At 37.8% G+C, this 24,249-nt stretch overlaps 1 protein-coding gene across 3 annotated transcripts in view; it reads right to left on the bottom strand.

Moving 5' to 3' along the window:
• The window catches only part of PPFIA2 (PPFI scaffold protein A2), a 344,808-nt gene extending 320,876 nt beyond the window's left edge, over positions 1-23,932 (bottom strand). For all 3 annotated transcript variants that reach the window (XM_075080712.1, XM_075080714.1, XM_075080713.1), the window contains exons 1-2: positions 23,635-23,932; positions 12,979-13,229 (exon numbers count right to left, since the gene is read on the bottom strand). In XM_075080712.1, coding sequence (XP_074936813.1) covers positions 12,979-13,227 — 249 coding nt within the window. In that variant the 5' untranslated portion in view covers positions 13,228-13,229; positions 23,635-23,932. The remainder of the gene's footprint in view (positions 1-12,978; positions 13,230-23,634) is intronic.
• Positions 23,933-24,249: the final 317 nt, after the last annotated feature.

Below are 24,249 nucleotides of genomic sequence, written 5' to 3'. Positions count from 1 at the left end.
TAGGTGGAAGTCCATGCTATGATTTTTCTAAATTTTACATAGGCTTATAAGTGACTGGACCAGTTTTGGAACACAAACTCCTTACTTCTCTCTTAGGAGCAGCATATAAGCTGAAGTTGAAAACCTGCCCTCAGCTGCAAATGACAGAATTCTGGGAAAGCATTCTGGAGATCTCACAGTACAGTGCTTGTCCTGTTGTTACTCCTCTTGTTAGGCCGTTGCTTTGACACGTCTTTGTGAGCAGCTGGTGTTTGTGCTCTCTAGAAATGAGCACTATGGGGTTATGAACTTGGCAACACTTGCCTGTATGTTATGCCTGAGGTCATTCCCCCATCTCTGGAAAAACTAAACAAAGAATTGTAAAGCTAAAAGAGTTCTTAATGTATAGGCCTAGAAAACTTCTGCTTTACATTCAGTTCAGTGCCATATGGCTTCAAATAAAGTAGTTTTTCATTTGTTTAAGTAACCAGTGAGAAACAAGAATTTTATTCTCATCTGGAAGGCATCTTTAAAATACATCTGAAAATATCTGTAAGTGTGAACTCTGTTAAACTATGAGTAAAAGAAACACTTTTGTGGCTTCTTTAAGGGCATTATTAGCATATCATTATCACCATGCAAATCAGGTGATATAGGAAAGTCACTTTGGAAAACAAAGAGACATCATGGTGAAGGGCTCAAAAATGCAGCACTGGGTTAGGACAAGTAGTATTTCAGATGTTTCATACCTATCTGCTAGTATTCTTCTAGGAAACAAGTACTTTCTGTTTTATTCTGTCCATAGCAAAAATTATTCTTCTCATTTCTCTTTCTATAATGTCTGAGAATACTAGTAATGACCAGAAACAAAAAATTTCTTTTTCTGTATCTTCTAACATAGATTAAAACATTAATTTTTTTTTAATTAGCTTAAATTGTTATTGATCTTGTAATCCTAGCTATCATAGCTCTGTATTATGAAAGTAAGAAAAATTATCAAGGATGGATTCAAACAAAAAATAGCTGTCAGTGTATGGTTCAGATTCAAGCAGACCAGTAACCAACTGAAACAATAATGAAATTAGAAAGATATAGTGATATTTTTAGTGGCAAATGTACACATTTTAGCAAGTCTGATTCAGGTTATTTGAGATCCTGTGTAATCATTTGTTTTGGAAGTCAGATTATCAACTTTCAGACTTAATGTAGGTTCCCAAATAATCTTCACTGATCCTTTTAAAGTATGCAGAACTTTCTATTTGCATGGAAATAAAACTATCTGCCTATGCACAGTATTAATTCTGAAGACTTAATCTGAGAATTTATAAATGGATAGACATGTTCAGTTTTGTGAAAAACTGTGCTTCTCCTTGAAAGCATATTTTGAAATTTACAATATTTTTGAAATGACAATTTTTAGTAAGCAATACCTCCTCAAACCTACCCATGACATCCAAATATTGAGTCTCTGTAGAGAATCTATACAATGGGTTTGAGATATTATCATGTTGTTGGCTGTATGCTCATAGCTGGATGCCACGGTTGTGGCTAGATGTAGCAGTTCACACTGAAAACGGATCAGTAAGGCTACACAAAAATAAATACAGATTTCTTTCTTAATACAGGAGACAGTTAAATTTGTATTATAGCTAAGAGCCTAAGTAGAGTTAGATGGAAAGGAAAATGAGCCACAGAACTGAGCTGACTATTCAATAAAACAGGATAAAGAAATGGGACAAGTCAATTGATTTATTCTCCACATATACAGTGTTAGAATTTTAAGTATGTTTTGGCTGACAAAGTTTGTGTTAGTTTATAGCAGATACAAACAACTCGATTAATAGTCAGGTATCTGGATCTGATATCAATGTCTAAAAATTACTGAACAATGAGAAATTCTCTATCTTAAAATATCTCATTTTTTCTGGGAATACTCCAGATATTACCGGGAATATTACTGGATATTTCTGGGAATACTCCAGATTTTACTGCTAATGACAAATTAATTGAATAGGGACAATTATATTTATCTAGTGTTCATTATTTCAGAAGTACTGTCTTCGACAATTTTTTTGACCAGAGATGTACAACAATGTGCTTACGCACCAATTATATGAGATGGTATTCATCCTTCACCTTTTAGAAGAGAAAATGTTGCAAATGTCTTCAGCTTTTCTTAGTGACTTGGGTATTCATTATTTCCGTTGTCAAAGCAGGGTTTGATGTTATTACGCAAAGGAAGTATAATACACAAACTGAGTGTATAAATATCTCCAAATTCCATCTCCAAAACACATTTGCCCCGATGGCACTTTTATTAATAAGTACCAAAGAAAGAGTAACTTTTTTTCAGGAGATCAGAAAATCTATTTTCTGTACATAGTATTTATCTCAATGTGTTCAATGCCTATGCAGTATTTGTCATTGTAACAGCAAAATAATACAAAAATCAGAATTTTGCACTGCAGGCTCCAATACTCTCATGAGCCTTGTTTTGATAGTGAGAATGTCAAGGAGCACTCTGATGGGGGCACAGTGCAAATATTCACATTTGCTTAGCCAGGCAGGCTAAAAACTAACAATGACAAATGGCCTTGCCCAGCGAAAACATCTTCTAGAAGCCCCATCATGACCAACCAAAATGTCTTCCAGAAGCCCCTGCATATTTCTTCCCTAGCTCACTAGGATATGTCTGAAACTCTGTCCAAAGAACTCCAGAAGTAACTGCATGCATTTCAGGAAGCACTGCATTCTCATGCATGTGCCCAGTCTTCTGGATAACCCATGAAACTGTAGATGTATGGCGGGCTATTCAGGCCCATTCAGATCAGGGTCCAAAGGAATCATAGACAGGAACGTTGTTCCAAGATGGGTGATGAATTTCTCCTTATGAAACTGCAGGGTTGTTTTATATCATGTGCACTTGTTTAAACACGTAACGCAATTATTTGATAATGGATGTAACTTCAATGTCAAACAGCTAGTGAAAAAAATTATGAGAACAGATTCACAGCCTCTCTGCCCCTTTGCTCAGCTTGCTCCTTAACTACTTGCTCTTTAAGGACTAGTTCTACCACTGATTGAAATAAATGGTAAAACTTCCATTCTGACTTCCATGAACTCTGGCCTAGGTCTTTACTTCCTGGGCAGACTGCCTTTCACTCTGCCCTTCATACTGAGTTCTACAACTTTGATGCAGAAGTATGGTTTATCTACTTGTTCATTACCTTTTCATTATGACTCCTTCCCTTTATCAATATGCTCCCTTCTGCTTAGAGTCTCATAAAAGAAGAAACCCATATGGGAAAAAAACAAATCTGTAATTTTGTTTACTTTATAATTTCAAATAAACCAAGCTACAACAGAGGACCTTACTATAGGTCTCCAAGATCTATTTAATATTACCTGTTTTGACAGATGACTGACTGTCATAACAAATCGACTGTCACAGTATAATTGGGGGTATTTTAGAACTCATACATGGTAAAGAATGCAGTAGACCAACAATTAAAAAAAAATAAATCTGATCCTAGCTAGGAAAAAACACACTGAAATACTAAGATATGCTCGGCAAATGCTAATTTTGGAGCAGATTCTTGGGTAGACTGTAGAAATGTTATATAAAATAAGGTTACTGCTCTACCTGGTCCTTAACTTCTGTCAACAGAAGTTTGGATTCTTGGGGATCATGTGAAAGATACCCATTCAACAATACAAGCAAACCTGTTTTCTTCCGAGTCAACACGAAAATTCCATAGACTTCAGTGAAAGCTAAATTGTGTGAACCTTAGAAAAAATCATGTCCCTAATATAATTTTATGTTTTTGAGCAAATACTTGTTAGTATAGGCAAATATTTTCTAATATATAAGATAGCCTGAACAAGACACTTCTAAAAGCTGATTCTTAAACATTCTGCATTTTCTTCGCTTTTAATAGAGAAATTATTAAGGAAGGAATCACTATTTTCAAGAAAGCTACATTTTTGTCTTGCATTTTTGTCGAGGACATGACAAAATGACCTCATGTCATTAGAGTTAAGCTTTATAAATTGCTTTATTTTTTCCAGTTTTTCGTCACCGTAGAACAGAATAGAATAGTTCAGTTGGAAGCACCTACAATGATCATCTAGTCCAACTGCCTGACCACTTCAGGGCTGACCAAGTTAAATCATAATATTAAGGCCATTGTCCAAATGCCTCTAAAAAAAACTGACAGGCATGACTATAGCAGTTACGACTACAGCTGTCATGAAAACTATGGTTTCTACAATTTTCATGGCAACAACTTCATTTATAAGGACTTGGACAACCATCCTTTGACAAGCACCATTTTATTTTTATCTCATATTCAGTCATGTGTTTTTATAAGCATTCAGATAATGAGCCATTAATAGTTAATGTAGCAGTTGATGTGCCCGGTTCAAGTTAAAATAATTGATAGCAATGTTTATGAAGCATATATAGAGTGAAATTAGAGCACATAGCCTTGTTGCTAGCTTCAGGCATTCACCACATGCTCATCCTCCTCTAAATATTTATGTTTCTTTTTTTCTCATTGCCCAGCTTTTTCTTCTGCTGGACTGTCACATCAGTCTTCTTCAGTCATCAAGTATTTATTACAAAGTCCACAGCTTTTAAGAGAACATCTCCTGCTTACAAATATTTGCAAAATGCTACTGAATACACAGGACTTCACAAGAGCAAGGAAATAAACTCATACTTGAAAAGAATTCAAGTAATTACTTGTATGTACAATTATACCTGTGACTGTGCTCTGCTGGGAATATGCTGGCAGTTTAAAAAAAAAAAAGTCTAGAGAGAAGCCAGCTGAAGCATTATCCTACTTACACCACTGATACAGCCAGCCTGTGTTACAGCCAGCCTGTGTTTTGACAGATAGTACTAGTTAGGAGTCATCAATCATAATAAAATTAGTATTTAATACCATGCAAACAACTTTTACTTGCTTTTATGTGGAAAAAGAACAGCCATGTATGCATGTTCTGTAAGTGAGGAAGGTAACAGTTAAATCCTTCCTAAATGTTTGCAAGGTTGGACACAACTAATATTTCAGCATTGTGTCCCACTTAAACCGTTGTAACTTAATAATGTCAGGTCTTTGAATTCCAGATGCTTTGTCTCTCCATCACACATTTAAATCCTGTAACAAAATGTATCTACCTCTGTATTTACTATATCAGTATTAATAGTTATGTTTAATATCTAGTTATTTGCATACATATCAATATGTTTCCCTTAATACTCTTATCTTGAGATAAACAGTTGAGATAACTAGCAAAAAAGCATTATTCCAATTTGTTTATGAAAATATTTATGTTCTTATTTAGTAATCTAAACTGATTCTGGCAGTCACAAAGACTTGCAACTTGCACTGACTTCAGTGGGAACTGCATCAGTTCAGAACACCTGAGAATGAAGACATTTTTATTTAGTAGCCTAAACAACTGTTCTCTAAGACAGTGGAAATCTCCTAGGGATAGCAACAAGCACTGGATTAAGCTTTAATTTTTTACACATGAATACTGAGTGCCTCACTGGACTTCTGAGACAGAAAACTTGGAAATTCCACCTCAGACACATGGGATAGGATCTCCATTTTACTCCTCGGAATTCTTTTTAAATTATTCTGTGGAAGTGCGAGAAAAAAAAATTTCTCTTGCAGTATAAAGAAAATTGATGGAGGCTTTACTAAAGCCCTTCATACAAGAGGTTTTTTGTACTTCAAAAAAAGTACTGATTATTCATTCAAATACACAGGATGCCATTGGTACTCTATGTTTTCAGCATAGCCAGAAAGAAATAGAACAGGGAGAAAAGCCATCATTCCATCTTCGTCACATGAAGAAGAGCTATTTTAAGAACAATACTGTGAGTCAAACTATTATTCCGACCCAAACAGCAAATACTTCAAATTGCTTAGCAAGTGTCCAATCTTAAATGAACAAAATTTATTTTCCATTATTTAAAAATGTGTTTATTTTTTTTTCTGGTAGGCTATTTTATTTTTGTAGCTATGTCACTCTTTGTACCTATATGTATGTCACTATTTTGTATCTATGCACTATATGCTCACACATTTAAACAGAAAATACAACCCCAGAATATGGCCCTACTGACTTACTGCTGTCTTCCTATACCTTTCTTGCCCCGGCAGCGTACCGTTCATTGTTCATCAGTATTGGAAGAAACTGCAAGGCTATCAACAAAATTCTCTAATCACAATCCTATTAAAGCTTAATATTGATCAAATTACATAAACTGGTTCAATAAAACAAGGTCGTTACAATTCCCTCTTTGGATTTTCCCTTCTATCAGGCCTCCAGTAAGCATTTCTAAGTAAGTGGTATCTTATTAGATGAAATAAAACCTTAATGATTACCAGTATATTTCTATTACTGATTTTATTACTGAATTATTGTAGCTAACAATTAGAATTTAGATTAAATCTGTGGGGTACTAGAGGATATCAAAGGATTCCTTTCAGCATTGCGGTCCACCCCAAACAATTCTATATATATCCAGAAAGAACAGATTTTCCAGTAGTGCTAACAACAGTATTTATTAGAGAGAAAAAAACCCCACAATATTTTTGCAACATCTTGAAGAATTTACACTTAATTAGAACTAGGTCCCTACATCGCCACCAGAGAGATTCAATGGAATGACAATACACTCGAAGTTGATGGAAATAAAAAAATAAATAAAAATAGATTAAGAAACTGGAGCCATTTCCCCTCCATGTTCCTTATCAAGACCACAAAGAAAGTGTCACTTTAATTCTTTAGTACTGGATATTTCCCTGCCTGTTGTAAAGATTCATAGTAAAGATACCTTAAATAAAGTTCTAAAGAGGCTAGTATAGAAACAGGCAAGTCAAATGTTCTATTGTGCGTGTAGTATTAGATGGTCTTTCATAAAGCTGTAAATTTTTACTAAATATTTCATCAAATGAAAAGTTATACATTTGTTTGCTAGCTACCATTAGACCATTGTACTTTTTAAAGGTCCATTTTAAATTTAGATTTATTTTTAATACCAATGCACAGAATTCACCTCATGTAAGTTTAGCCATCTAAAATTTAACCACCCAAGCTACACGTTAAGGCTCTTTCTATAGTCATGAGAAAAAAAAACCAAAACAAAACCAGAGAATTTCCACATTCAGCCTACGCATCTTACAAAATGAACTGCCCTTTATGAAAGGCCTAATTTTCCCATTTTCTTATCGAGAGATTCTATATGATTACGGTTGAATGCTTAACTTTTAGGCAGCTTTATTCGTCAGAATGAATCGTACTAGAAAAGACATAGCATAAGTGCGGATTCCAATCATGAGAACAAAAGAATTATAGCCATGTAAAAAAAGCGCTAACATAAATGCTCGGTGAAATCAGAAATTAAGACCTTTACAAAAATCCAGCAACTGCCCAGTAAAGGAGATCAAAACACACGTGAAGGGAAGATTTGGTAAATAAAGAAATAGATATTTTATATATTCTTTAAAGCAACAAAAACTATGTACCAACATATTTTACTCACTTGAAAACATCAGCATAACTACAGCAATGCCAGTGGTGGTATGACATTTTCTCTAAAAACAGATTTTTTATTGAAGGGCTGAACAAAATCAACGTATTTCTGTAAATCAAAGCACTAGTCAATGTATACTGGTCATGATCTACCGCTTTCACTTGGAATAATATTTCACCTATGAAGTTTGCTTTCAAACTGTGATTATTGCAGGCTTTTCAGCCATTCAGTATTTCTCTAAGCTCTTTTGGACTCTGAAGTGTAAAAATGATTTAGCAACATTTAAGATTAAAAAATGCTGACTATGAAATAAGCACAAAACTTCAAAAAATTGCTGCAATATCATTGACTTTTAACATTAAAGTTTAAAAAGTTCCAATATATTTTGACCAAAGAACTTTAAAAGAATTTAATATTTTTATTGAATGTTTATATAACATTCAAATTGAAAATCAAACCATTGTGTTTGAAAACTTAGTTTGGAATTTATTTTCTCAGAATCATCCGCAATATAATTCTGTTATTGGTCCAAATTCAAACTGAAACTCACTCACCCATCAGAGTGAAAAGATCTTACACATTTTCATCAATCCTTTCATAATGAGCCCATTGGTGTCTAGCCAAATTCCCAGTGCAGGACAGGAGAAAGAGAATGCCTTTGACAATTATCAATGAAATTGTCCTGACTTTGACAGTCATCAGGACCTATTTCAGCACCTTAAAGTCTTGTAAAGTGCTCGCAAAGTTGTTCTACTTTATCAACTTACACAGCCACAGGCCTTGGCCACGTTGTTATCCCTGTTTCTGGTAATATAATATTCAAGAGGCAATGGACACAAACTGAAACACATGAGGCTCCCTCTGAACATCAGGAAACACTTTTTTAATATGAGGGTGACAGAGAACTGGCACAGGCTCCCCAGACAGAGTCTGGTTGCAGAGTCTCCATCTTTGGAGATATTCAAAAGCCACCTGGACAGAGTCCTGGGCAGATTTTCTCAGTAACCCTGCTGGAGCAGAAGGGTTGGACAAGGTGACCTCCAGAAGTCCTTTCTAACCTCAACCATTCTGTGATTCTGTGAATATTATATTAATTTCTAAGTCTATCACTGAGCAAGTACATTAATAATGAACAAAATATACATATTTGGTTCAAGAGTGATGACCTATGAACATCTTCATATAAATAATAGCTCAGCATCTTACATACCTTGAAACTTATTTTTCAAAGACTAAAAGAAACAATAAAACAGCCACAAAGCAAGCCTAGTTCAGCATTGTTTATCAGAGCACATTTGTAATTATTATACCTCTTATGACTCTTATGATTCAGTATAAGTCTTACAATGAAATAAACTGTATTTTTTCAGTGTTTATTTAAAAGGCAACTAATGCAGGTAACATTTTCTAGACAATTTAGCCTAGAGAAGATTATGGTGAAATTTGCTTGAGAAAGTTGTAACTAAACATTTCCCTCTTTCTACCACTGAAAACTGGGCTTACAGTTTCTGACGACAGTTACCAACCTCCTTAGTAGAGCACTCTTTTATGCTACGGAAAAAGACCTAATTTTACTCCAGCAAAATAAAAACATACTGTTAAGTATGCTTCCCCATTACAGTAGAGTATTGTACTTAGCAATTATTATTTTTTTGCTGAACTCAAGAGTCATGACCTAAATACAGTAAATTCCTGTCATAAGGGAACGTGAGGTGCAGACCCAAATGCACTTTCCTTACGGGCTTCCACTGTCAACAGGCAGCTTTGGGAAGAATAAACAAGACCACTTGAGAACTAGATTCTTAATATCGGAAGACCTATTATGCACAGAACACTTCTCAACTTAACTGTAGTACCACGTAATTCTAATAGTTTTAGTGAAAATATTCAGACTCATGTTTTATTCTTTGTGTGAATGATCCAACACAAAGGGGAATCCCTCTGCAGTAAAGTCTGAAATAAAGAACAGGTAGGGGTGTTCTGGGTCAAGTTCAGAGGTTAACCGAAGGTACTATGGTACATAATGGCTTTCACATCAGCTTCATCTTGAAAACAATTGCGGGTTTCCACCCTGCGTTTGTCTAAAAAAGGTGGATCCTGAATGTCATTCCCTTCCACTTTTTTCATCTTTACCTAATCACTCCATCTTCCTACCTCTCTGAGAAAATTTATGAACTCACTCGTATTCCCTCTCAACTCAGTTTCCCCAGAAGCAAGAAAACTTCAACTAGTCCTTTCATGCAGAAGATGTTATTGCCTCTGCTCTAGCAGTCCTTTTCTGAACCTCTTCCAACTTGAGGTTGGCTCTCAATCACTACTGACCCAAAACCCAGACAACAAGGTTCAAACAACCTCTTGGTTTAACTGTATTAATACTTACCTATTTCTAATAGAAATCTCTTACATAATACATTTCAAAATTATATTCGCCTTTTTTACACTCACCTCCCATTTACTGCCTATGACTGTTCTATAACGTATATTTTCCTCTCTGCTACTACTACCTAAAAGGTCAGAACATAATTTTTTTTTATTATCTGGTAGATACAGGGTCCTCATCTTTGTACCATGCAGTATCATCTCACCCCTGTTGCTCCTGTTCTTGTGTAATATCATACTGATTCCCTTAGTTGATTGTTCAACTCAGTTTTGTATTGTCTAAAATTTCCACTAGTATGCTCCTTCTTCTTGTGCTCAAATTCACAAAAATTGATCCCAAAATACGTTCTTAATGAACTGCTACAACTAGCCTCCTTCCACCCTGTCAACATCTACTGCAAGTGAAAATTTTTCCTCTCTATTACTTACCTTACTAATTATCTTACTTTTTCTTACTCACTTCCCATCTATCATATCACAGTTCACTAGTCTAACAATTCTGGTACCAAAAAGTGATGTTGACTTATTCTGTACAAAGATTATTTTGGTAAGCCCTTGTCATATTTTTAACTTTTTGACTTACTATTAGTTTTTCCTCCAAAATAAGTTTTCAAGTCTTCTCTATTATTACATTTAGTCTAACCAGTCTGTAATTGCCTGCTTACTTTCTTCCTCCTTCCTTAAACATAGCTGTTCAGTTAAACATAGATGTTCACAAAGTTAAGACTGCTAATCTAATGGAAATAAAAATTACTTCAATGATAACAATTAAGACAAGTATAGTTCTGTAACTCAAATTTGAAAGATGTAGTTAACTCTATACATTGTTCTGTTGCAGTATAGATCAGTATAAAAACTTAGAGCCATCTACAGTCATACTTTGCATTTTGATTACAGCATTAACAGCTGTAGCTGTAACAGCATTAACTAATATCTCAAGCTTCATAATGTTATTAATTTTTCCTATTTCCAATCAGACAAGATTTTTCAATGGGTCATTCATTACCCCAGTTTTCACGCGGGTTCTTTTTTTTCAGATTCTACTTATGAAAAGTGCAATGATTTTTACAGATCATGTGTTTAACTGTTTAAGACAAGAAACAGAATCAGTGTCCTAACAAAAATGCTTTGGAATCTAACTGTGTCAATACACACTTCCTACATGCAAAGCACTATGTAAATTCTAAGAAATAATTGAATTTTGAAAACCAGCCAAGAAATCAAGAGCTAAAAGAAATATATGCTGATAAAGCAAGACTCAGTAGATGTCACCTTACAACTAAATAATAATAATCCTACAGTTATTGTATATTTACGGATTCTTCTCTTAAACTGAGTGAGCACAGAATTCTTCCCTGCCACGATAAAAGTACTGGGTAGCATTTTGTCACAGGACTACGTCAGGCAGCTAGCAATGCAAGCTTGCCATTCATAAAACTATAAACAAAAAAGAAAATTATAAAAATATTATGAAGAATATCTCAAGTCCAGAAACGAAGCTAAATAGTATGGCAGTCATATGGAAGTTATTTTCTTGGAAGGCTGTATTACCAGAATGTTATATCATTAGGCCAGTGATATGTACTTATAGAAACAGATTTCTACAGAATGCAATTGCTTACACATTGTATCACATTTATGCTGAATGTTATTTTCCTTAGTTAGACTGCATTTTAGCAGGAGTTTTGCTTACATGAGACACAGAAACATTAAGGCTTAGAGACCTGCTAGTGCACAGTAGAAATACCTCACGATGGGCTGAGTGGAGAGTGCCTGTGTACTAAGCGGCACACCAAATGGGGGTTCCCAGATGCAGAACCTCCCCTCTTCAGATTCCTAGCAATAAATCTTTGAATAAAGGATCTATGCTGTCCTTCACTTATTCTTTTACACTCTCCTATGAAGACACAGCAGCGGAAAGGAAGCTCAACTGCCCACAAACTAGAGAAAAACGAAAATAACCCTTGATTTTACTGTATATCCAGATCATTGCTACTCCTTTTTGTTTGACCCAAGCCAAGTGCAGTCATTCTTATTGCCTGGAGTTAATGCTGAAGCTGCTAATGCTATTCTTCAAACGATGACAGTCTCTCTCTCTTTTTCCACCCTATCCCAAGATATTCCTATAAACCTGCTGGGGTTAGCCCTTAAGCATCTGCTTCTGGTCCCTACTCCAGTGGATGCCTTTCTTCTTTTCTGCCTTTAAGAACTTTCTCACTGATTTAATTCAACCTTACCACCTCCTTCTTCCAGTCACACAGCTGAATCTTGCTTCCTCTCTAGCCACTGTCTAATAGGTACACAACTTTGCCCAGGTGAGTATGCCCAGGCACTCATGCTTACAGTCAAATTCTCTTGCAAGTGACAGCTGGGAGAAGCAAAGAAAATAACATGGAGAAAAACTGCGTTCTGACTCATGGTATATTTCAAATCTCTGGCCAGATATACAGGCTGTACTAAGGTGTTTCTTTGCTTTTAATTCTAGTACACTGAAAATCAATGTTATATTGATACAGACTTTTGAAATATATTATATTGCTATTTTAACAAAATTAATGCATTCTTCAGTTCCTAAAAAGGCTAAAGTAATTTTATATAATGAAATTTATATATTTATTTTTAAAATCAATAAAAATATTAAGATATCAGTTGCTTTTGGGTTTGTGTGTAGTTCATTATTTAACCCACATACGCCAATTTTATTTGTTGCAACGCTATTTAGAAACTCTTATCTGGAATAGAGTCTGTAGGAAACATCCTCATTCTTTTTTCTTCACTCCCACCATTAGATTTTTAATTTAAATGATCCCTCATCTGTTGTAAATGCTAGAGCAACAGCCAAAAGAACCAGTAGCTACAGGCCTTCACCTTGCTCTCCTTGAAGTCAACAGCATTACAGGTCCCAAAGAGGTCAAACCAGATACTATTAAATTGATAGGAGTTCTGCAGCCAACCTCAATGGGAGCAGAATTTGAGCTTCAAGGAATAAACACTGATTAGGGTTAAAATAAGTGGCATTACGCAGAAAATTGGTGAACCTAAAAAAAATATCTTTATAAGCTACATACCTGAGGCAGTGCTGAGTTAAGCTGTCGCTGGAGGGAGTCTCTGTCATAGATGACATCCTGTAGGCGTTGCTGTGCAAGTGACAAGCTTTCCTGTGTCTCCCGAAGAGTATCAAGGAGACGGTCCCTTTCATCCAGCATGTTCACCATCAGCTGCTCAAAGTGAGAATCCGAGTCTGAGCCGCTGCTTTGGGACCCCCGTTGACTCATCGGGGTGTCCTCGTTTATCGTTGGCATCACTTCACACATCATTTCTTTAAAAAAAAAAAAACACAAATGGAGGAAAAGCTCTTCAGTAGAAAAACAACTGAGGGGATTTCATAACAGGAATTAACTCTGTCACATGGACACAGTTAGTAGATTATTGCATTGTTCCCTCTTTCAACTTTGCACTTTCAATGTTAATCAGATGGTCGATAGACAGGGATTAAATACAGTGACTAATTCCACACAGCAAAGACTTTGAATGTGCTTCCTAAACTGAGAGAAGAATGACTGGAAGGAGATGGAGGGTAACAGAATATTTTAAATTATTAATAGTTTTGCAAATAATGCTCTTAAAAATGACAGAAGATACTTCCTCTGCAACTGTAGTCTCCTTCATCATTGATTTTCTCCCCTCTCTTACTTAATGTCATTGTTGAATTGTTGGTATTGATGCCAATAGCTGCCATTAATTGCCAGATTTTGTCCTGCTTTAGGCATTTCTACAGTACAGCTCAGGCTAACCATTGATCCAGTATCATGCTGCCTTAACAATGCCAGGTTAATCTATTTTTCTATCTAGTTATTCCCACCCTCAGGGGAAATTATTCTCCAGTGAGCTCGTTCAGTGAGAGGTCAAGAACTAGAAACTCGCTGCTAATTACCATCCCTGTGATATCTTGTGCAAACTGAATTACCAGGGACAGAATCACTGTTGTTTCCTAAAAACAGTCTTGAGCAGAGCAAATAATACCACCTAGTCTCACTCTTCAATTTTAAAGCTTCTTATGTAAATCTCAAAACGTCAGTTTGTGTATGGGGGGAAGCTTATGCTATGAGATACTGGGTTAAGCAGATGGAAAAGAAAAAAAAAAAAGATACGACAGGTCTAAAGCTCAGGGTTCTTTTTTTTAATAAAAAGACTGGGTTAATAATAGATGGTATCTACCCAGAGTAAATCACCCAAAGAATCAGAAATTGTTTTTCTGGTGTGACTGAAGAAGCACAGCAGACATAACTTTCTACATAGTTCAGGTTTCATTTCTGGAAATTCTTATTGCAGTAACTATTAGAAGGGTTTTATCTTAGCAAGTGGGATCAAGGTGCTTTTGGTTCATCTACTGGAGGTTAAAATATTTTACCCAGGATTTTGCTGTGGACCTTCTGCACATGAACTTTGTCCACAATATATGTGGTTGACACACTTCCACTGTTAAATGTGCCATTGTGTAACATTCTCAGCATTTCAGTCTCAATAGTATGATAGATTAGCTCTACATATTCTTAAATCTGGTCTGCTTTCCAAAGTAGGAAAACAGAACCTGAGAAAGTGGAATTTATGAAAAATAGAAGATCTAGCTCTTACAGAATGTAACTTAAAGACAGGCCATACACCAGGGAAAAGAAGAGCTAAGACACCTGTACTTAATTTATTAAAACCAACTCCTCCTACCAATCCTTGTGCTAACACTGCTTGCCGCTAAGATTTACTGGGAAAATGACATAGCTTCGCTAAGACTAGCTGGCCTTGATCATATTCTGAACATTCAGGCAGAATTTAGTATTCTTTTTCAGCAGATGTGATAACTATCAGAATTAGTACCAAACACTGGTATTTCAGCATGAATTACCAGCTACAACTGCGTAGCTTTCATAGCCAGTAGCATCACTACTGAGGTTTCAGGTAGGTCTTGATCCTGGTTTTAAACTGTCTGGACTGGAGGCAAGGTTTGCATATTTGGCAACCTGGCTAACAGCCAGTTGTTTGTGGCTATTATCCACTAGGTAATTAACTAGGTGCAAGAGAAGCAGTTAATAGCTTGAAGTGATGGATACTGAAAAGTTCCTCACATCTCCAATATATTTAGGTCAGCTATATTTACTCAGGATTATCTGATTCAATGCTGCATATCTCCATTACTCATGAGGTTCAAAACTTTCTATTCCAGAAACCTTTGCCTCTTCTAAACCATAGGATCCACTAGGAAACACCACAATGTCCTTTCGTTGACATGACATTAATACACCAGTGCCTCCGTTGCCGTAAAAAACTTCAAGTTCAAGTGGGGCCTACCACTTCCTCTTCTGAGTATGGACAGCGTGTACTGTGAGGCACCATAGATGGGGAGTGACTGAACTCTGCAGCTGCACCAGCAGAAGTACAGTTTGAATAAACTAGTACCCATCCTCCTACATGTCAATGTCCCTGCAAAGGCAGAACAGTTTTTGGGGAGTTCTTGCTGATGTAACCGCTTTGTCCACTGTCAACAGGTATCTTGAGATGTGGGGGTACCAGCAGAAGGGAGCCACTGTCTTGCCTCCACAGTCCTCTCACAGTGCTGTGGGAGTGCATTTAACTCAAAGCAGCCATCACTCTGGGGAGTGGCTCCACCCAGGTCACACCTGTGCTAACCAGTTTGGGATGGTCAAGCCCGCAGTGAGCAAAGGGATAATTAAAACACCCAAGGCCGTCTGCCACTTGCTCAGTTTAACCATAACTTTTCAGTATGCAGCAGGTGGCCAGAGGCCAAGGTCTCTTGCTGACTATTCTTCAAGATCAAAGAAAACAATTCAGATCGTCACCGAACCTTTCCTGCCTCATGATCATCAACATTTCATGGGGCACGCTTCTTCCCCAGGATATTTTCACTAGTGAACCTTCATCGTTCAAGAAATTACCTCCAATGTCCTGCACGTGCAGATCAAGTTTATGGTCTGAACAGCACAGTGTACACCACCACTGCTCGCATGCAGTGGCAGAGTGAGAGTGGTGCAATTTTTCATGCATGCTGGTATGCGTGTAGGAGCAGGTAGGGAAACCCCTGTGCAGACAGCTGTTGCTACCTTAACACCTTGTATTCAAACTAGATAGAAAATCTCATCCTGTAGTCATTATGGGGATGTGGGAAGCCATATATTTAAGTGGTTATTGGGCAACAATGGGTTGAATGCTCATGGCACTATTACCATATCTTCCCCCTCTGAGCTGGGGCATTCAGAATGGGGAGTGGACCACACAGTGTGCTAAGTTTGAAAGCCTGGGCTGTGTTATCCTGGCATGACTCAAGTAAAATTTTGGCCTATAAGTAAGACTGCAGAGAAGGCAGGGAACAGGTAGGCAGTCGCTATTTGGAAGTTTTCTCCACAGCTCACCGCCCCAGGAGAATGTTTAAAAGGTACAGCTGTTCTTGCAGTCAGACTGGCGATGGACATTGCTTTCTGGCAGTTCAGAGATCAATGCCATTATTCTGTTGGAACCACATGCATCCTCTCCCTTTCCCCATCCTCAGCTTAGAGACAAATATAGAAGAGCAGTATGCTAACCCGGGCCAGATCAGAAGTGCTGGTAGGACATGCCAGAAAGGGATGTATTGATACTTGCAACAGTGAGGAGCAGAGGAAAGGGGAATCCTGGGCCATGTCCACATACGGGTCATTTGTGGGAGCCAACAAGGACCCCAGAAGAACTCTGAAGGGAAGCTGGCTTCTCAGGATGTTCCTGGGTCATCAACCGAGAAAAAAGGAACACCATTTCAAACAACTGCTGGTTTACTCTGGGGTTCCCAAATAAGGATTTCTTGGACCTCTTTGTGGAAGACATATATGCCATGCTGTTATGATTTGTCTTCGTACCTTTAGAAAAGCATTCTTCTTCCTTTTTTCTTTTTTTTTTTTTTTTTTAATTTTACCTGGTATTTATTCCATTTACACCTGCCAGCAGATGGGGTGTTTTCAATGTCCTGAGGCTGCCACCATTTAACACTGTTCCCAAGAAATGCTGGCCTTCTTCCAGCACATGTTCAAGAACAAAGCCACTTTCCCAGGACCTTATTGCACCCTTTATGAATTTTCTGCTTGATAGCAGGAAGGAATCAAAATACTGATAATATTTGAGGAATTTTAAAAGGAAGAAGAAAAAAGGAAAAAAGAAAAGGGAGTTTCATCAAGAGGGCTGTAACAAAAGCTAAGGCAGGTAAAGCAGAGAAAGGACTTCAACGGAAGTAAATAGAAGAAGAATCAGCAAACAGACACAATCAGCAAACAATCACAATTTAGCAGTAGATTGGCAGCTGAGGACAAATAGGAGGATACACAGGCATACGGTTCTTTATATAGCAAGTGACTCATGTCAGGGAATTACAAGAGTTCTTGAAGTTTCCAGAGCATTCTGATGGTGTGCATGTATTAGACAACCCTTGGTTAACCACATGATGATGCGGTTCACACATGGGGTCAGGACATTAGATTTAAGAGCAAGCTTCCAGTTTAATTATAGCTGAAAGGAAGCTACTTTGCACACACCAAAAGCACCTAAAGATCCAAGCCAACCCAATGCAGATGGAAACAACTGAGGGATTCACCTTAAAATATAAAATAAAAATAGTATGTTTATGAACAGTTAGGTCTGAGTTCTAACGGGGTCATACCCTGAGTAATTTTTAAATTTCCAATGGGGGAAGAAAGCAACTTCTGATTTTCCTTCTCTGTAACTTTGAATTTTAAAGCTAATTTTGGGGATTAAAAAAATGTTCAAACCCCAACAATTTTTACTCTGGTTTCATAATAGAAATCAACTGAAATATTTCATACACTGAAATCAGAAGGAATCACTGTAACTACCTACTCTTGACCCACTAATCACAGACCATAAATCTGTGTTAAGCTAAAGTATATTTCATACAGGAAGGATTTCAACCATTAAACACTTAAAGATGTCTCTCTAGTAAAATAACCAGAATTAGTAATTCTTTCTGTGAAAAATATATGCCTCTTTAAACTGTACTTCTAGGGGAGACACAGCCACGTTTAATGCTGCAGGCCCACTTCTATTATATTTTACACCTACCATGCCACATGGATTTTGTGGCTGATCTGTGAGTTTACAGACATTTTTATACATCTCAGATGCATTTCACTATATACATGTGAATCAATTTTCATATAGATAGATACATCCTGGACTTACTGGATATACATGGAGTTCAGGAATAACAAGTCCATGCATATGGGGCTGATATTTGCCACAAGTATACAGTTTTTATTAATTCATGTAGATATCAATTCTACTTAGAACAGAACTTAGCAGGATAAATAACAGACCATCTTTAAACTTCCTTTTCATCCTGTTCTCTAGCTGCTTCAAAGACTGTTTAGGCTCACAGGACTTGATTTTCTAAACCATAACTTTTGGATAGACTAAATACAGTCACAAACTGATATCTGGATACTCCATGTTTACTAACTGTGGTTATCAGCCAGTGACTGGAGATCCTGCTCCCGTCGTACAACTGACTGTATATAACTCTATAACCAAGACAACCCCGAAAGATCAAAGATCAGGATGACACTTCCCAGCCCCCTAACTCCTCTGAACTGGATCTATACAGTCTCATAAGTAGTTCCTCATCCAACTCCATGTGCACACTGAAATTCAGACGCAAAAGTATGTTCATCAAATCTGTGCCTATATTTTAATCTCTCCAGTTGGGCTGCACATATAAGCCCTGATGTGAAGGTTTTTGTTATCCCAAGGTAGTACTCCTTTCCACTCAATTTCAATACATTCCTATCAACTACTACAAGGCAATTAGAGTTACGTATCTTTGATGAGCCCTGTAAGGGAAAAAGAATTGAGAGCTGACAGTAATAGTAAAGGAGGGATGAGCAAAGAGAAGCAACGTGTGTGAAGCATCTGAAGCTTAGAACAAACTTGCATTGCCACAACTCTTAACAGTACAGTAACTTCTCCTACAATTTTCATACAATGTGATGAAGTATAAGCAAAATTGGAGTATATAAATATCTGCCTTAAATTTCAGAAATGTACAATGATCACTGAATCTGCTTTTTCAGAAGAAGAATCTCCACCACTGAACAACCTGACCTTATTTTGAAGTTGGCCCCGCACTGGGCAAGGCGTTGGCGCAGATGAGCTCCAAAGGTTCCTTCCACACTGAGTAATTCCATGTGCCTGGAGATAGCTTTAAGTTCAAAGAATTCACTCATTTACCATAGAGATCATGAAATTTAATATACATTTAAATAAGGCTGCAGGGAAATATGAATTAAAAAAAAGAAGACTAAACCCCCAAATGGTGGCTCATCTCATTGCATTCATACAAAAAAAAAGTTGATTTTATTAGGTTGGCCTGCCTCATGGAGAATTTGGGGCTCTATACACTTGGGAGACCTCTAAAAAAAGTAAATAAAATAGTTATTGAAAAATAAAAAATAAACCTCAGTAATGCTTGATTACAAGTATGGCCACATTTTCAGATACTGCTATTTACACTGAATGTCACAATTTCTGAGTGATGCTTCAAAAAAGGAAACAAACAGCCCAAAAAAACCTCCAGAGCAGAGAAATCCGAAAACACAACCACATGATAATGGGAAATGAACACGTACATTTTAGACATCCAAATTGTAAACAAAAATCTGTGCTTATTTTTGGAAATGTAAGCGATTACTCTTTGACAGAAAATTTTCACACACAAAAAATACCCACCCAGAAATATTATATTGGATTATAAAATGCCATGTCTCAGAACATTTTAAATTTAAAAGTTTGAAAAGTCTTGTCATTTAACTTCTATGGCTTTTCTTATTTTCTGGCTTTACTTCTCATTTGAATGGGTTAAACAAAAGAAAGGTTTGAAGGAAGATTTTAATGCTTTACATTTTTTCACCTAACCCGTGAATCACAGTAAAGCAAATAATGGAAAAATATTTTTTTAATAAAGATTGAAAAACTGTTGAAGCCTAGCTTGGCAAGGGAACATATATGTACGTATGACAGTAGTTAAGTGGTCTATGTTCCTTCTAGAATCACAAGAGAAAAAAACAGTAAATAAAACCAAATATTATTCCCCAAAATTCCACCACTGAAGTTGTTCCTATTCAAGGTCACAATCAGTTACCAAGACAATGTTTACATAAAGGCATGATGTGTTTGGTACATTTAGGAATTTTTCTGAGTATGCCATTAATGAGAAATAAAAATAGGAATACATCATATCCTCATCAGGAAAAAATAAAAAGTTTTCCTAACACCACTCTCTCAAAAAATAAGCAAACAAACAAACCCACAAACAAACCCAAGAACCAAGAAACACAGACTTGCTTTCTTCCCAAATGAAAGATGCATGGTGCTGAATGGAATAAACTCAGAAATCTGTAACCGGCCATCAGGATTCAGCTTTGCAGAATCTGAGTAAAATCCCACTGAAGTAATTTACTAAGGATTTCGGTACCAAGACTCCAGTCACATGAAAAAAAGGAGAAAAAGATGAAGAAGGACTACTTTGGGCATGCAACTTGGTTTCCTAATTTGATACCTCAAATCCTACTGACTTACACCAGGGGTGCCCAACCCTGCATCTAGCCAGTTCACGCAGCTCTTTGCGCTACTAGAGGAGAACTGCAGGCTGTTGCCCCCAGAAGACTGAGTCAGAAATGGAGTTGGGGGAGGAATGGAAGAAGAGTGGGAAAAGATAATGAAGACCTTCATTAACCACCCTGTTCCTCAGGAGCAGGTGAGGAACAAGCCAGATAATTACAGTAGCAGCAGCCCACTACCAAGGGGCAGCTATCTGGCTCTGTCAAGATATGGCTGAAGGCACATATGAGGGAACACAGACACCCAAGAAAGAACATTGAGGGAGCTGGAGTTTCCTTCAGTGTGTATTAGGAACTACAAATGGTGGATTAAACACTTCTGTCCCATATCTTCAAGCCCATAGAGGTGCATGAAAACAAATAAGCCTTCATGCACACTGTTCTGTGCAATACTTCCCATGCAGCCAGAACTGCAAAGAAGAGGAAGGAGGGGAGGGAAAGGGCTTGACAAGTTGACATATGCTTCGTTAACATCTAAACATGCATTATATACCTCTTCACTCAAAGGAAAAAAAAAAAAGAAATTTAGTGCTCCTTTACCAGAAAAAGGCTGACTTGCCCTGTAGTAATACTATGCTTGACTGATCTAAGTCAACAAAAATGAGACTTTTAAAACGTGTTTCTCTTTCTTTAAAAAGAAAAACAGATGCTCCATTGATACCGAACTTAGTATCTCTGCAGTAAATAGTTTACCACTTTACCCAGTATTCGGAACATAAGTGAAGCAATCCCTCAATGCAATATGCATTTACTTTAAGTCTCCAGCATTTTACTGTTAATACACTAACACTGTTTCCTAGATTCATCAGGAGCCACAGAGCAGACATTAAAATTCCCCCGCTCAGGGAGCACACAAAGTGCCCAAACCTCCCAAGGACTGCACTGCATACTGAACTTGCGTAGCACCTTACGGCTATCCCAAACCCTCCGACAGGTTCTGAAGGGGGAGCAGGATACTGACAGATTACTGCTTCCCTTAAAATCCATGTAGCATATACACGCTCCATAGAAAAAGACTTTTAGGCAATGTAATAACTTTAGAAATCTTCTAATGTGAAGCAAAGCCTCAGCACTTATTTTAATAGTAGTTCCAGACCTGACATGCTGGGGTACCATTGGCCATACACAATGGCACCTGTGAAGCAGCGCGTTAAAAGTTCTCTAAATACATTCTCTTCCTTATCCATCACGTATCTACTACACCATCTCCTGCAAAATCTATTCCAGGTTGATTGGTTTCTAGTTCAGTGGTTTCTCCAATCATTTGCAGGGAGCCTAATGCAACAACTGCCTAAATTCATGGGAATTCTATTATGGAATTCAGTGGGTTTGGACCAGTGTAGATGGTCGAAAAAGCCACTAACATGGGCAAGCCATCAACCTCCTGTCGTTACACTACCTCCAAACAGGAGCATAAAAATCACAACTGTATGTTATGGCTGACTAGGGAGCACGCTGGATCTTATGTGACCATTGCCTACAATATGACGTGAAATCACGAACAGGTCTCCCCTCTAAACACACAACAATTAACTGGCAAAAAGCAGCGACTGTTTGAAGTGATCTGTTCTATGAGGGGGACGGTCTGTGGTTCAGTGTCATTGCACTAAATATTTTTCAGGTTGTATGAAAAACTGTCACAGCAATAACTGCATTACGTCTCCATCAAGAGTGAACTCAGTATCAGCTCAATCAGGAATTCTGCAGCTCAGTTTAGAGATCCAGATGAGTGAACGGACAAAAACTGCAATAAACAGCACAGGATATGCCCACCCTTGGTTAAGAGTTATATAAAGCTCTTTTTCAGGGGCTACTCCATTACCAATAAATTGATAGCAATTCTCTTTTATTATCTTCTGTCTACAGATAGATCATGTACGGACCAGGTGTGAAAGTGCATCCTCGATACTGACTTTTTCTAAAACTACTTGAAATTTCTGTGGTACATACGCTATAAAGGCAGAAAATGAAAAAGTTGTCATCCTTCTTCTCATTAGACCCCACCCTATTTGGCATCTTCTGTTATCTCAGTTGCCCAAGAGTCTTGGAATTATTTTATTTTTTAAAGTGAATGCTGTAACAAACACCTCTGCAATCTCATGTAACCTGGGAATAATTTATTTAGCAGCTGGACTTCTTTCACTTGGGTAAGCTCTGGGAATGAGAAGGCAGAATACCACTTGGCTTCTGCCTGACAAAGGCTCTTAGACAAGCATTCATTCTGCTCACCTTGAAGGCTACAACCTAAGATGTGAATCTGATTTCATTCCCTCACCTTTCTGTCCATAACTGGTTTTAAAAGCTTGTTTTCAGTATGCTCAGACGTTTGATTTGCACACCAAGGTTAAGGAGTCATTTCAAGTTACTTGTAATTTTGCTGCAGGAAAAAGAAGTAGAAATCTAACTACCATACATTCCAGCCTGTCCACAGTGACATCAGCTTGAAAACTCATTTCATTGGATCATGCTGGATATTTTGCATTTCCAAGCTTTTTTTTTTTTTGCAAATCATTAAATAGATATAGTGGCTGATAAAACCAGTTCTTACTGCAATTATGTCTTTTCAGATGTTCTTAGCAAGATTGCTCTTTGGCAGCACGGTGTAATTCCATAAGGAAAATCCTTCCTATTGTCTGAGTTGCATTACATGCATATTCCTCCTCCTAGTTAACTCTTTACCTGCCAGTCTCCACTAAACTATGATATCACCTTTAACTGAAGCACCCCGCACTCCTTCCTGCACACAGGAGGGGTGATCAACACAGTACCTTAAGAAAAAAGACTCATTCCAACTATTTGTTCTCTATGTCACCCCTCCGGCCTCATAGGTCCCTCAACCGCACCAAAAAAAAAAACAAAACAAAACAAAAAAGAAGTTGGCTTCACGTTTTTTAGTCTGAAATACCCCAACTCCCATTACAGAGACGCATTTAAATAATACCACCACAAGTACTACAACAAGAGGCAGACAGCAAGATTTTGCGTTTGCAGCTCACCTCCCGGAGGGTATCGGGGCTAAGGAGGGAATGTCTAACTCAGAAATAGAAGGTTCAGTACCTAGTGGCTTTTATTTCGGCGTCTGCTATTTCACTTGATCAATAACAACCGCAGTCTCCACCGGCTTCGAGCGGGGACTCACACAGCCGAGCACTCCTGGACCATCTTCCTAGCAATGGTGACACAGGCGTCGCTCCGAGGAACCCCAAGCCCCCGCACCCGTCCTCCGGCAAGACTGGCTGCTCGGCACCTCAGCATTTTCTTCGGTCACTTCGTCAGCAGCCAAGGGGAGAAGCATCCATGGGAAAAATGGCATATTACAAATTTTGCTTTGGGAAGCAGAGCTCGGCTCAGACCATTGTCGGAAGCGGAGGGGGGGGGGGCCGGGGGGGGGGCAGGGGGGAGCGGCTCTTAAAGCTCCAGCAGCCCCTTTCGAGCAACAGCATCTTTGCAGCTGGAGGCAAGAGATTACAGGGGGAGGGGCCAGGGCGAAAGCATCTTTCTTTTTATTTCTCATCTTTGGTTAAACTTAACCGAGCGCTACCTGGCTTCTCTGGTTCTTCCATACCTCCCAGGCTAATTATGCCTCTCTGCGTGACTGAAGTCCGCACGCCCGCCCGCCTGCGTGATCAAACGCAAACGCGCTTTTCTGCTGCACAGCAGGCAATCCTCTGC

The sequence above is a fragment of the Phalacrocorax aristotelis genome, chromosome 1 (genome assembly GCF_949628215.1).
Source record: "Phalacrocorax aristotelis chromosome 1, bGulAri2.1, whole genome shotgun sequence".
In the NCBI taxonomy this organism is placed as follows: Eukaryota; Metazoa; Chordata; class Aves; order Suliformes; family Phalacrocoracidae; genus Phalacrocorax; species Phalacrocorax aristotelis.
Note: the sequence above shows the minus strand (reverse complement) of the source record. Positions and strands in the feature narration are given on the sequence as shown.